At 40.9% G+C, this 15578-nt stretch overlaps 1 protein-coding gene across 1 annotated transcript in view; it reads left to right on the plus strand.

Annotated features, from left to right (window-relative positions):
• Positions 1-15578, plus strand: part of LOC126176181 (juvenile hormone esterase-like) — a 126308-nt gene that overhangs the window by 19055 nt on the left and 91675 nt on the right. The window contains exons 2-3 of the mRNA XM_049923323.1: positions 5932-6063; positions 7530-7674. Coding sequence (XP_049779280.1) covers positions 5932-6063; positions 7530-7674 — 277 coding nt within the window. The remainder of the gene's footprint in view (positions 1-5931; positions 6064-7529; positions 7675-15578) is intronic.

Below are 15578 nucleotides of genomic sequence, written 5' to 3' on the forward strand. Positions count from 1 at the left end.
ACTGCCACCGAACTTCACTATTTCGCACTATATATATATATATATATATATATATATATATATATATATATATATATATATAACCTATCCATTTCCCTTTTTCAATTTTCTAACCTACCTGCTCGATTAAGGGATCTGACATTACACGCTCCGATCCGTAGAACGCCTGTTTTTTTTCTCCTGATAACGACGTCCTCTTGAGTATTCCCCGCCCGGAGATCCGAATGGGGGACTATTTTACCTCCGGAATATTTTACCCAAGAGGACGCCATCATCATTTAACCATACAGCAAAGCTGCATGCACTCGGGAAAAATTATGGCTGTAGTTTCCCCTTGCTTTCAGCCGTTCGCAGTACCACCACAGCAAGGCTGTTTTGTTTAGTGTTACAAGGCCAGACCAGTCAATCATCCAGACTATTGCCCCTGCAACTACTGAAAAGGCTGCTGCCCCTCTTCAGGAACCACACGTTTGTCTGGCCTCTAAACAGATAACCCTCCTTTGTGGTTGCACCTACGGTACGGCTATCTGTATCGCTGAAGCACGCAAGCCTCCCCACCAACGGCAAGGTCCATGGTTCATGGGGGGAGGATCACTGCATTAAAGACACGTAATGTGTATCCATAGGACATGTGGCCTGTAACTGAAAAAGTGTTATGATCATCTCTCCACTGGCAAAAATATTCCGTACATATTCCCATTCGGACTTCCGGGAGCGAACTTAGAAGGAGGAGGTGACCATGAGAAATAAATAACGACCGAGCGGGGTGGCGCAGTGGTTAGACACTGGACTCGCATTCAGGAGGACGACGGTTCAATCCCGCGTCCGGCCATCCTGATTTAGGTTTTCCGTGATTTCCCTAAATCACTCCAGGCAAATGCCAGGATGGTTCCTCTGAAAGGGCACGGCCGACTTCCTTCCCCAACCTTCCCTAATCCGATGAGACCGATGACCACGCTGTCTGGTCTCCTTCCCCAAAACAACCAACCAACCAACCAAATAAATAACGTTCTACGAGTATGGGGAATGTTAGAAGTAGAACGCGGTAGGGAAGCTAGAAATTCTGAAAAGGGAAATGCTAAGGCTCAGTCTACATTAGTGCTGGGCAGTGAAGTGAAATGGAAAGAAGACAAGGATATCTGGGCAGAAGAGTATCGGGCAATTACAATAACAACAGAAAATGATATAACGAGAGTAGGATTCGTTATGTATAGGAAGGTAGGACAGAGAATGGGTTACTGTGAAAAGTTCAGTGATAGGGTTGTTCTCACCAGAATCGACAGCAAGTCAACACGGATAACGATAGTTGAGACACACATGCCGATGTCGCAAGCAGAAGATGAAGAGGCAGAGAACGAGTATAAGGATATTGATTGAGTAATTCAGTAAAGGGAGATGAAAACCTGATAGTCGCCGGGGGGGGGGGGGGACTGGAATTTGGATGTAGGGGAAGGAGTGGAAGAAATAGTTACGGGATAATATGGGCATGGTAGTAACATGGAGAAAGGTTGATTAAGTTCTGCAATAAATTTCAGCTAGTAATAGCGAGTATGTCGTTCAAGAATAACGAGAGGAGGAGATATAGCTGAAAAAGGCCGGGGAAACGGGAAGAATTCAGTTAGATCACATCATGGTCAGGCAGAGATTCTAAAATCAGATACTGGATTGTAAGGCGTACCCAAAAGCACATATAGTCTCAGATCAGAATTTAATAGTGAGGAAGAGAAGTCTGACGTTCGAGAGCCTAGACAGGGAGAAACAATGTGCAGTGAAGTGGGATACGGAGATACTAAGAAATGAAGAGATGTGCTTGGATTTCTCTGAGACTGTAGGTATTGTGATAATGAACAACTCAGTACGCAGTTCTGTTGAAGAGGAATGGACGTCTCTAAAGAGGTCAGTCACAGAAGTTGGAACGAAAAATATAAGTACAAGGAAGGTAACTTACGAGGAATCCATGGGTAACAAAGCAAATACTCCACCTGACCGACGAAAGAAGGAAGTACAAAAATGCTGAGGGAAATTTAGGAATAGAGATACAAGTCACTTGGGAATGAAATAAATACGAAATGCCGGGAAGCTAAGGCGAAATGACTGCATGAAAAATGCGAAGAAATCGGAAAAGAAATGATCGTAGGAACGACTGACTCAGCATATAGGAAGCCAAGACAATCTGCGGTTAAAGCAAGAGCGGTAATATTGCTACCGGAATTCCTTTGTTAAATGCAGAGGACAGACCGGATAGGTGAAAGAGTGTGCTGAAGGCCTGTATGAGAGGAAGGGATTGTCGGTTGAGGAATGGACGGAAGGGATTTTCGGTTGAGGTACGGACGACTTAAGGTCAGATAAAGCGGGAGGGATAGATAACATCCCTTCAAAATATTTGAAATCAATCGGGGAAGTAACGATAATACGACTATTCGTGTTGGTGTGTGGAATGTATGAGACTGTGGAATGTATGAGTATCGGAAAAACATCATCAACACAATTCCGAAGATAGCAAGAGCCGGTAAGTATGAGAATTAGACAAGAATAACATACAGAAGAATGGCAAAGAAGACTGAGGATCTGTTAGACGACGATCAGTTAGGCTTTAGGAAAGATAAAGGCACCAGGGAGGCAATTCTGACGTCGCGGTTGATAATATATGCAAGATTGAAGAAAATTTAAGATATGTTCCTGGGATTCACCTATCTGGAAAAATATTTCGACACCGCCAAACGGTGCAATATATTTGAAATTCTAAGAAAGGTTGGGGGTAAGCTGTAGGGAAGAATCAAGAGGGAGCAATAAGAGTGGTACACCAAGAACGAAGTTCTCGAATTAGAATGCGTATAAGAGAGGGATGTGGTCTTTCGCTCCTGCTGTTCAATCTATACACCGAAGAAGCAATGACGGAAATAAAAGATGGATTCAAGTACAAGATTTAAAAATTTAAATTGAAAGGATGTCAATGATAAGATACGCTGATGACACTGCTATGCTCAATGAAACTGAAGAAGTATTACAGGATCTGTTGAATGGAATGAACAGTCTAATAGGAACAGAATATGGACTGCGAGTAAATCAAGAAAGACGAAAGTAATGAGAAGTAGCAAAAATGAGAATAGCAATAAACTAAACATCAGAACTGGGATCACGAAATAGACGATGTCAAGGAATTTTGCTACCTAGGCAGCAAAGTAACCCATATCGGACGAAACAAGGACGACATAAAAAGCAGACTAGCAGTACCAAAAAGGGCATTCTTGATCAAGAAAATTCTAGTAGCATCAAATATAGACCTCAATTTTTGAGGAAGAAATTTCTGGGAATGAACGTTTAGAGCACAGCATTGTACGGTAGTGAAACATGGACTGTGGGAAACCGGAACAGAAGAGAACTGAAGTATTTGAGATTAGTACTACAGAAGAATGTTGAAAATTAGGTATATTGTTAACGTATGTAATGAGGAGGTTCTCCGCAGAATCGGCGAGGAAAGGAATATATGGAGAACACTGGCAAGAAGAAGGGACAGATTCATAGGACACCTGTTAAGACCAGCGAACAACGTCCATGGTACTGGAGGGAGCAGAAGAGGTTGAAAACTATGTAAGTAGACGTACGTTTCAACTGCTATTCTGAGATGAAAAGTTTAGCGCAGGTGAGGAATTCGTGGCGGGACACGTTAAACCAGTCAGAAGACTGATGACACAAAAAAGACAGTAACTTTACTTGTTTTTTTTAATTCATTGTTCTATTAATTGCGTTCTGTCACAACAGCGTTAATTTAATTTCATATTACTTGCTACAAACAGGTACTGCATTTGAAGTGCCCATTTGTATATACTGCAGACACGAACCCCGTCACTTCAGTTTGAAGTTTATGCCGCAGCAGCTGATCGGTTTGATCTCCCTCGCCCGTGTGTTGTCACTGCTGGAAGATAAACATTCTCACATTCCCTATCCCCGCAGTTTCAGCACTACTTACCATTCTGAAACGGCAGAATCTTCCAACGGCGATTAAAGTGTAGCATATCATAAAATATTACTGTCTCTGTAAGCATTTTTATTTGTTACTAACTTATTATTATTACAAGATTAATCAATACAAAGATTAATTAATAACAACATCTTATTGTATTCCTGTTATCCTCCGTCAAGTCTCTTTATCCAGCGCATCTTACTTGTCGATGCTGAGATGTCCATACTCCTTTTATGTGGTCTGTCCAGGAACGTCGTGGTCTTCCGCCCTTCCTACTGCCGTGTGGTTTCCATTCATAAACCTTCTTTGGCCACCGATGATCTGGCATTCTCATCACATGTCCGTACCATTTTAATGATTTTCTTTCAATTCTATCTATCACTGTATCATTTGCCTTCATTCTAGCCCTTACTTCATCTTTTTTTTTCGAATCTTGATATTCTGGCACTCCTACGCAAATAATCCATTTCCACAGCTAGAAGTCTTCTTTTGAGATCTACATTTAAGATCCACAGTTCTCATCCATAGCATAGCACTGATTCAACCATATCTGGCCTACTCTTTTCTTACTGTTGTTGGAAATATTCTTATCCCACCAAAAATAATTCATACACCCTAATACTTTTCTGCTTTTCTGTATTCTATATTTTACTTCTATATGGCCAAAACCATTTTTAACAATATGTGCCCAAGATAGTTAAATTTCTCTTCCTGTCTCGTAACGGCTTTGTTATTGATGTGTACTTCAAATTTAGCATCACTATTCACCACCAGGTGCTCTGTTTTTGTTAGACTCATTTGTAGTCCCCATCTGTTGTAGTCCTGACATTATCGTCGTATGATGAACTAAAGGTCATAATCGTATTATAATAGCTTGATCGTCAGCGAAAGTTAATGAAAATACCTCTACATCGTTGACAGTGATTCCCATTCCTCTGCAGCTGTTCTTCCAATTTCGGAAAGCAACTCCTACGTATAAACTGAAGAAGATGGGTGACATACTGCAACCTTATCGCAAACCTTTAGTGACATTTAATAGGTTCTGATAACTTTGAACCTCGTTTAATCTGTAGCACATTATCACTGTACATTTCAATAGTATTTTATAAGAGGTGATCATCCATACCTATAACTTTCATAGCTTCCCACAGCTTAGATCTAGGGACTGTATCGTAAGCTTTTGCTAAATCTACAAAGAAAATGTGTAACTCCTTTCCTAATGCTATAAATTTCTCCATTATTTGTTGTAAAATAAATAGGTTATCTGTACATGATCTGTTCTGCCTAAACCCGCTGTGGTCTTCCCCAATATGGTGGACAACATATTGTCTTATTTTTTCAAACATTATCTTGCCAAACAAGTGGCTCATTGTACAGTTGACACTAATGCCTCTGTAGTGGTTTGTGTCTTTTCTATTCCCTTTCTTGAAAATAGAAACCATATATGACTTTTTCCATTATGAGGGAATTTCTAGCCTTTTACAACAGTTGTTCACCAGGCAGGTTATTCATTTCTTCAGACATCTTCCTCCAGCCTTCAATAATTCAACAGCAATGTTTCCTGGACCAGGTGACCGGCTATTCTTCATTTTAATTAATGCGCAGTTCACTTCCTCTATTGTAATGTTTATATTTTGATCAGTTACTTCCGTCCTCTCTTTATTCCTTTGGGTGTAATATGGCCTACCGTCAATTAAAAGGTCTGCATAATGCTTTTTCCATTCCTTTAAGGGAATTAGGTTGTCTACTACCATGTTTACTTGTGTTTCTTCATACTGGTAACTGTCCTCCACACTTTGTTATTTCTGGTTCACTTTTCTTCCAACATACCCTACGAGATACAATGTTGCCTTGGCTATTTGAATAGAAAAATCAGTTACAGCTGATCCTTTTCATACATGAATTTTGTTAAGGAAATCGGGACAAGTAATGTAGTTCTGTAATTTAGTTATTTATTTTTGTTACAGAGCCCTCAGCCTCCAGACCCTTGGGTGGATATCCGTGATGCCACAGCTCCAGGGCCTGTATGTCCACAGAATAACCAGTTGGGACCTAACGAAAGGGAAGACTGCCTGTACCTGAACATCTTCACTCCAGAGGTACGTTTACTCTATCCTGTGCGCTAATGCAATGTAATGTAAATGGAATATCTGTCTGTGCGTTATGTTGTAATAGTTAACTGGAAATGTTATACAGGATGTTAAATAAAAGAGATGGTAGTATGGGCGAAAACAAAAAGAAAATTTCCAGTAAACATGGACTCTAAAACGTATACCTTAAGAGCTATGAGCACATTTTTTATCTTTGCTTCTGAGGAACACATCTCTTCTACTGCAAGCTTCTTTCTATTACAAATTACCTACAGAAAGCAGAAAACAAATGAAGACAAATGCCTCTTACTATTTATTTGGCCTCCGGCAGCTAACGACCATTTAGCCAGCTAAAAGATAAATAAGAGACATTTAGTACAAACCCTAAATGGATGGCGTAACAGTAATACAAATAAGAGCTACGTTAATAATTAACAATGTTGCAGTGACGCAAATATTATTTAAGATAATTAATGACATATCAGTAATATAAATAGAGCTAGGTTAACAATTAACAATTTTGTAGTGAAACAAATATGATATAAGATACACGTATCTATTTAACAAAGTAGTTGAACATGTAGTATATCAGTTATATACGAAAAAATAGGATCACTAGAAATACAATTATTCATGTGTTAAAATGAAATAATGATGCATATAAAATATGTACTGCTGTATTAATAATTCTCTCCATCTACCTGATCTCCCTCCCTCTCTTCCACCCCTTTCCCTCCTATCACTCTTCCTATAAGCCTGTTTCCCTCCTCTCTCTCTCTCTCTCTCTCTCGCTCTCTCCCTCTCTCTCTCTCTCTCTCTCTCTCTCTCTCACTCACACACACATACACACACACACACACACACACACACACACACACACACACAAACACGCGCGCGCGCTGGCGCACATGCGCACAGACACAGCCCACAGTTAATGTGTACAATTCCCGATAAGCCCGTTTTGTGCCGATGTCCTGGGTTAAATTCCAAATCTCTTACCAGCGCGTGGTTGACTGATGGCAGAACGCATGGCACCACCGATGGTGATCTTCCATTGGATGCATCGGATGCAAACATTTATGTTGACACTCAACTTGCTATCCAAAAGAAGTAGACTACCCTGTGTCATCGAGTTCTATCCTCTGCATTCAGTTCACGTATTACAACACCTTACTATACATACTGTCATCACAATCTCCTACATGATGTGGATACACGTCTGGGTTTTTACACCATGTTGAAAGAAAATAACCAGAGAAATCCATCATCACAACCCTGCCCAGGAAGGCAGCCCAAAATCTAGTCAGTTTGAATATGGATCTAATTTATTAAATAAAATAGAGATTTGCTTTTTATAAATATACAAATTTGAACAAATGTATGTGAGAATAAGTGAAACATTTACTGAAGATATTTAGCACTAACGAAGTGTCCTGCAATGGCTGTAACAGTTATAGCTGTTTACTGATTTTCAGCTGAAACCTGCGGAGCTGTTCCCAGTGATGTTTTGGATTCATGGTGGTGGCTGGGTTTCAGGAACTGGTGTAGGGTATAAAGCAGGCTATCTCATCGACAGAAATGTGGTGCTCGTCACCATAAACTATCGCCTCGGGCCTCTAGGTAAGTAAACTGAATCTGCAGTGATGTAAAGCCTCAGTAACTAGGGAAACTGGAGGTTTCAAACGCAAAAGTGGTTGCCTACTCTATCGGCAACACTCCATGATGGTAAAACAACTATCCCCTGGTAATTTACATATTTCACTCGATACCATAACAGATTAACAATGGCCTATTACTTGTTACTATCCTCGTCCTCCAATTTTTTATGCTTCTTCGGCTGACGGCCTTTGCCAATGATATGTATAACTCTTTAAACAGAAGAAGTTTCGAGTTAAGCCTTTACCCTTCTACTATGTCGCGTCCAGAAAAGAAGGACTGAAGGCTCTTTGAACCAATTGTTACCCATCTGTTTTTTCCATTTCTAGTTTTCTATTTTCACTGACGTTAAACGTGATAATCAGAGCTGATTTTATGCAGAACCGCACTGTAAATCAGAACTTAACTAGGAAGAAGAAACTGATCTGTGTTAGCATAAAATACTTATAACTGTGGACAGGGAAACGAAATAAGGCATTCAACAACCTAACTACGGATGCTGCGGAGCACCAGTATATGTACATTGTAATATTCTACGAACACAAAAGCTGGCGCATGCTGATGCTGATTCGCTGCAGACGATAAAAATCCAAAGTTTCAATAGAAATTAAGTGGACAGCATTTCGCAATCGCTGGCATCTAGGGCTTGTGCAACCTGTGGTGCTATTGCGTGGACGTAATTTTCTTTACGGACCCGTCCATGGTGTCGAAACACAAAATGAAGACAAGAAAATAGAGTGACATTTTAATAGCTTCGGTAAACAATGAATGAGACAGCAGTTTTCTGAGGCAAAATCACATTAAAGTTCAAAAACTGTAAACACATGTTTTGTCTTTGGCTTCTTTTTTCAAACATTAAAAACCCCAATGTAGAATCATATCCATAAAAGTACACTAAGCAATGTTTTCTATGAGAGTACGTTGAGAAAATATTACCGTGACACATGCACATACACAGACATACAGAAAACACAGCAAACGCACTGCAAATGTGAAATATGTGGGTAGAGGAGACTAGATGCAATCGAGTACAGTGCTATATTATACTTCCAGATCAGAAAAAAATAGTGCATTTGCGCTAAGTGTTGCTAGCTCGTAATACAATTACAAGCAATTTTAGAACGCGGGACGAGTCGTCACCTCATTGTCGCACGGATAGAAGTGACGTAAAATCGATAAAGTTATGAAAAAGATGGAAAATACGTATAAATTGAGAGAAAATACATCGAAATGCGGGGAAGCTGAGGACGTACTTGCCTGTTTTCTCGTTGGTGCGGAAGAATTCTTGTGCTTGTGAACGAGTATGCGATAGCAAGAGTAACAAAAGAAAACGTTGATATGGAAGCATCGGAAACCAGGGAAAACGTTAAGTTTTTCGTCGAGGCACCATTCTACCGTATGTCTACTGAGATAATAGTGATACACATTAGTTGACTGCTGTCTTTGATGCTTTCCAGGAAAAACAGAGAAACATCTGCCTCTAAACTAACTTGCATATGCGCTAAAGGCTGACAGAGAGTGGATGGAGTGGTCATTTGAGATGGAGTTGTGACGAGGTACGATTTAATGGTAGACTGATGATGCATTCTAGAGAGAAAGAGAGAGAGGGAGATGTTGCTGCAGGTCATTTGACACTTTTTTCCCAATATTCTGTCTCAGGATGCAACAGTTGTGTTCGACTCGTATAAAACCGCGTGTTCTGTGTGGGTCTTAGAGCAGTGTCTACATGCCATCGTTAACAGCAAACTTCTCGGTCATCAGAGGACTTCTATCTCATGTGTGATGAAACGTGACACATTCCTCTAAACGAACGAAGATTTATGTGATGTACTGCATTCCCCTGTCGCATCTTGGGTATAAAATCGAGACTTCAGTTTCATAACTAAGATGATTCTAAGTTAGCGATAGATGTTTGTGAGGCACTGCAGTCCCCGTGTATACATTTGCTCGACAGATGTCCTGTTTACTGTGTTAGTGTCGGAATAACGTGTAATTTCACATGTCAAACTCCGCTGCTATGCTTTTATTTGTTTTCTTGTAAGAGGTAGTCTCCATTACTAACGATCATTTTATATAGGACTGATGTGGGCATAGCATAATTTCTGAACCTTGATCGGGCGTGAACAGTGGGCGCTATACATATCTGGAAAGCTATATTGTGCACGTATCACACAGAATCGATATTTTAAGGAAGTAGTTTTTTTTTCATTTTAGGGCTTGTTATCGTAGTTTATAGTAGAGAAATCTGCAAGAAGGATGTATGTCATGCGCTGGAAATATACTTCTTACATTGGAATATTAACAGCGTAACAATCCATACGACTAATATGTCGGAAACTGGAGCGATCTAACATTATAGCCTGTTTCAAGAGCGGAACCTTGTAGCCTTAGGAGTGCGTGTGTTTATGTCCTCTCTTACCAATACCTTCCAGGTACTGATCCCAGACTCTAGAACAATACGTTAGAGTTGATAGCGTGGTTGATTTACATAAAAATACTTCAAAGTCCAACATGCACAAAAACCAGCCATTTATTGTTGTTCTTAACCGTCTGCTATTACATCACAAAACTTTCACATCTGTTACTATACATCGATAAGGGGTGCTAATCTCCTCGACGTGGGTGCATCTGGAGAAAACTTGTGTAATTGGAAGGTGAGGACTCAGCTAACTCCATTCATTCAGGAGACGTTGAATGTATTGGTCTACTTCTGGTTAGCTGCAGATTAAATCGGTAATAGTGCTGCAGGCCGGGCTGGTCAAAGACAATGCGACGGGTTCCTTCATTCTCTAATTTTATCCTATGACTGCGAGAATGCTCTGTGACTCGCAGGCGCATAGAAATAGATCGTACATTATGCACTACGCTCGAGGTGCTAGAAAGCACTGCCTAGTATACTTTGATGATGTATGTGTTCGAGAATTAACAATGAATGGATGTACTGCACAGTCATCTATCTACATTCGCAATGATACTTGCAAAGTAGGGAAGGGGTGGTTTAGCGATGATACGGAATTTGGGAAACATGCTGTCGCATCATTGGTCGGTGTTAAAATTACTGTAAAATTGCTAAAATTGTTCGCACTATCAACTGTGATACTTATTATTACAGTACATCGACGGTGTCTTTTCCATCCCATCTGTCCACTGGTACCCTGTTGGTTACCACACAATGATTGACTGACATCGCTTGTTTGAAATGGAAAAAGAATTTTAGTGGAGGAGTAATACCTTCTGGGGATGACTGGCACCGAAACAGTGATCACGTACTTGACTGCAGTATGAGGACTCAGTAGAAATGGAATGCAGAGCCATCAGCTATTTCGTCACTGTGAGAGATGAATTTAAATGTAGAGGTCGTCAATCACCTTCGGGCAGCAGTTTGGATACTGTCCACAACGCCGCCTAACTTTTCCAGTTTCCTTATGTTGTAACTGTCTTTTATTTAAAACCGTCCATTGTGTAAGGTGTGTTATGGTAGCAGCAGTAACATGACTTATACCGTGCAACGTCTAGTTTTTGTGTGAAGCAATGGATCAGAAGGTGTTAATGTCAGTTTAGAACCTGACACAGACTTCGAAGTCGTGTTGGAAAAAATAAAATGTATGGCAGTGTAGATAGCGTCTTACAGCAGAAAAAAACAATTTTTCAAACAACGACACAGGGCCACAGGGAGGGTCTCTTGCGGCTTACAGTATAGTTCATGGGATAAGGTCATCCTCCTACAATACAGGCGATGCAACTTTACACTGGTCCAAGTACTGGATGAATACCTGTATATTTAATAGGATTGTCACATGTGCTCGATGTCTGCAGATGGTATTTGTTTTCGATATATGAGAGAAGAGATGTGCTAAAAATCTTAGCGAGTTCTCTATTGGATAAAGTTAGTGGAGCTTTTATGGTTCGTAATTTTTCTCTCTTGGATGGTACGGAATAACGATGATAGCATGTTGGGGTGATAGACTTGAGTGGGCCCTGAGGGATGCAGATCTGCTTTGGACTGCAGTACCTGTATGTAGTTTGGGGACACACCACAATGCAGTAGCAAAATCCTCCTCCTTCTCCCAGTTCCCGTACTGTCTTTTGTACTACCTTTTGCTGCAGGTGCAGACTTTGTTTGGCACTGACCTTACACATCGTACAATGTTGGCGGAGCTATGACAACATCGAATGGTCAATACAGAGTCCTGTCGCAGTAATTCAGCATAGTCTGTTTCTACATGGGCTGCAGAAGGTGGTAGATACAGCTCTCTCCGGCTTCTGCTGAGTTCCGACTTAAATTGGAACGATCACATGCGCAAAGCTGCATAAATGGCGGCAGTTGCAAGTGGCATAGGGACTATCTAAAATTTTACTGTAGCTAATAGGTTACCAAAAGGTGACTCGTTTAGAGATATGAGAGTGCCAGATATATGATTCACTAGTGGCTGTAATCATTAAAGGTCTTCTCCATAGGATCCAGTGCAGGTGTGTGGTTGAATGGAAAGACTTGACTCCAAATCCCAGACAGAATTTCCACTGGAGAGCGTAACACTAGAGATCTGATAAGCTAGTGCACATTTCTTACGGCCTCAATGAGCACACCATCCACTGGTTGTGATCCTTTTCAACGAACCTTCACCTGTAATCCAGTGGATATATCACAGAACCTCTGACAGGGCATCGAGACAAAATGTGTTACAAATACTGGAGAAATGTCAAGCGGAGGCATGAGGGAGCTGCAAATACTGGTATCATACCACGTTCCTTAACTGAATCACTTTCTAAATTAGGTGATTTTATCACGAGGCTGCACGGTCGGCAATGTGTAACATCTACATCTACATCTACATCCATACTCCGCAAGCCACCTGACGGTGTGTGGCGGAGGGTACCTTCAGTACCTCTATCGGTTCTCCCTTCTATTCCAGTCTCGTATTGTTCGTGGAAAGAAGGATTGTCGGTATGCCTCTGTGTGGGCTCTAATCTCTCTGATTTTATCCTCATGGTCTCTTCGCGAGATATACGTAGGAGGGAGCAATATACTGCTTGACTCTTCGGTGAAGGTATGTTCTCGAAACTTTGACAAAAGCCCGTACCGAGCTACTGAGCGTCTCTCCTGCAGAGTCTTCCACTGGAGTTTATCTATCATCTCCGTAACGCTTTCGCGATTACTAAATGATCCTGTAACGAAGCGCGCTGCTCTCCGTTGGATCTTCTCTATGTCTTGTATCAACCCTATCTGGTACGGATCCCACACTGCTGAGCAGTATTCAAGCAGTGGGCGAACAAGCGTACTGTAACCTACTGTACTGTAACCGCACTGTTGGTCTGATAATATACACTCCAGTGATCACAGTTTGTATTCATTGTCGCAGTATTTGTCTGGAAAAACCACATCATTTGGAGGTAATGCCATACCTCGATTTATAAAGCCAATATGGCTTTTAACAAGGATTCTTGTGTGTACCTATAGAACCAAGACCTCTTGTGACAGTAACATTCAGTAGTTGTTGCAATCATGTTTGCCGGTCGGGGTGGCCGAGCGGTTCTAGGCGCTACAGTCTGGAACCGCGAGACCGCTATGGTCGCAGGTTCGAATCCTGCCTCGGGCATGGATGTGTGTGATGTCCTTAGGTTAGTTAGGTTTATGTAGTTCTAAGTTCTAGGGGACTGATGACCTTAGAAGTTAAGTCCCATAGTGCTCAGAGCCATTTTGCAATCGTGTTTCTTAACATCAGGCGGTTTATAAGACGATTATGCCTCTCTTTGTAAGATGCAGTGGTACCACTCCCAGGAAAAGTTATGAGACACGTCCACCCATCGCCGATTTTCGGGCAGTATAATTTCGTAACGCTGGCAATCGGTTATTGGCGACGTATTATACTCAGTAGTAGGGGGTGCGTGCTAGGTTCACCTTGAGCATCAAGCTTATAAAGAGTGTGTGTGTGTGTGTGTGTGTGTGTGTGTGTGTGTGTTCCGTCATATGCAAAGGAAATGACTATGTCCAGTCGTAAGGAAGGTATGGATTTGACGTGGAATACTGTAATAGCATAGGGGAAACTATGTCAAGTCATAAGAATGGTACAGATATTTCTATTTCCAGAGTCACTGCCGTCAGCAGGGCGTATTTCCGATACTTCGCTCTTTGTTGAATGTCGTCTAATTGAGTCTGCAATCTTAATAATTAATTGTAAGTATAGCGATCAAATATGTATGTGGCCACCTTCCTAGGACGATTCTGTCTAGGGGTGCATCCTGCCTTAATAACGAGTATCAAAACGGATACAGGGATTAGTGAACACAGGGTTGTAGCGAAATTGAATATTATAACCCCCAAATCCTCCAAAAACAAACGAAAAATATACCTGTTCAAAAAAGGAGATAAAAATTCACTTGACGCAATCCTGAGAGGCAATCTCCACTCATTCCAAATTAATGATATAAGTGTAGATCAGATTTGACTTGAATTCAGAGAAACAGTATCGGCAGCAATTGGGAGATTTATACCAAATAAATTAACAAAGACGGAGTTAATCCTCCTTGATACACAAAACGAGTCTGAACACTGTTGCAGAAACAACGAAACAAACATGCCAAATTTAAACAGAAGCATAATCCCCAAGATTGACGATCTTTTACAGAAGCTCGAAATTTAGCGCGAACTTCATTGCGAGATGTTTATAACAGTTTCCACACCAAAACTTCCTCTCGAAAGCTGGCAGAAAATCCAAAGAGATTCTGGGTCGTATGTGAAGTATGTTAGTGGCAAGAAACAATCAATGCCTTCTTTGCACAATAGTAGTGGAATCTAAGACAGTGCTGCCAAAGCAGAGTTACTAAACACAGCCTTCTGAAATGCCTTCACAAAATAAGACGAAGGAAATATTTACGAATTCGAATCAAGAACAGTTGCCAACATGAGTAACGTGAAAGTAAATATCCTATGAGTAGTGAAGCAACTTGCTTTTATAGCTTCTGGTCCAGACTGTATGCCAGTTAGGTTCCTTTAAGAGTACCACGGTATGCTGATGCATTTGTTCCTTACTTGAGAATCATATAGAACCGTCCGCTCGACGGAAGATCCGTACCCAAAGACTGGAAAGTTGCACAGGTCACACCAATATTCAAGAAAGGTAGTAGGAGTAATCCACTTAATTAAAGGCCCATATCATTAACATCGATTTGCAGCAGGATTCTGGAACATATATTGTGTTCGAACATTATGAATTACCTCGAAGAGAACAGTCTATTGACACACAGTCAACATGGGTTTAGAAAACACCGTTCTTGTGAAACACAACTAGCTCTTTATTCGCATCAAGTGTTGAGTGCTATTTAAAAGGGATTTCAGGTCGATTCCGTATTTCTGGATTTCCGGAAGGCTTTCGACGCTGTACCACACAAGCAGCTTGTAGTGAAATTGCGTGCTTATGGAATATTGGTTCAGGCATGTGACTAAATTAGTGACTTCCTGTCAGAGAGGTCACAGTTCGTAGTTATGACGGAAAGTCATCTAGTAAAACACAAGTGATTTCTCGCGTTCCCCAAGGTTCTGAGCAGCCGTCTTTGGTTGTTTGCAGATGCTGCTGTCGTTTATCGACTAATAAAGTCATCAGAAGATCAAAACAAACTGCAGAACGATTTAGAAAAGATATCTGATTCGTGCGAAAATTGGCAGTTGACCCTAAATAACAGTCAAATATAAAGGCCGTAAATTCAGCTACATACCCAGGAATTACAATTACAAACAACTTAAACTGGAAGGAACACGTAGCAAATATTGTGGGGGAGGCTAACCAAAGACTGCGTTTTATTGGCAAGACACTTAGAAAATGTAACAGATCTACACTCCTGGAAATTGAAATAAGAACACCGTGAATTCA

The sequence above is a fragment of the Schistocerca cancellata genome, chromosome 3 (assembly GCF_023864275.1).
Source record: "Schistocerca cancellata isolate TAMUIC-IGC-003103 chromosome 3, iqSchCanc2.1, whole genome shotgun sequence".
Lineage (NCBI taxonomy): Eukaryota > Metazoa > Arthropoda > Insecta > Orthoptera > Acrididae > Schistocerca > Schistocerca cancellata.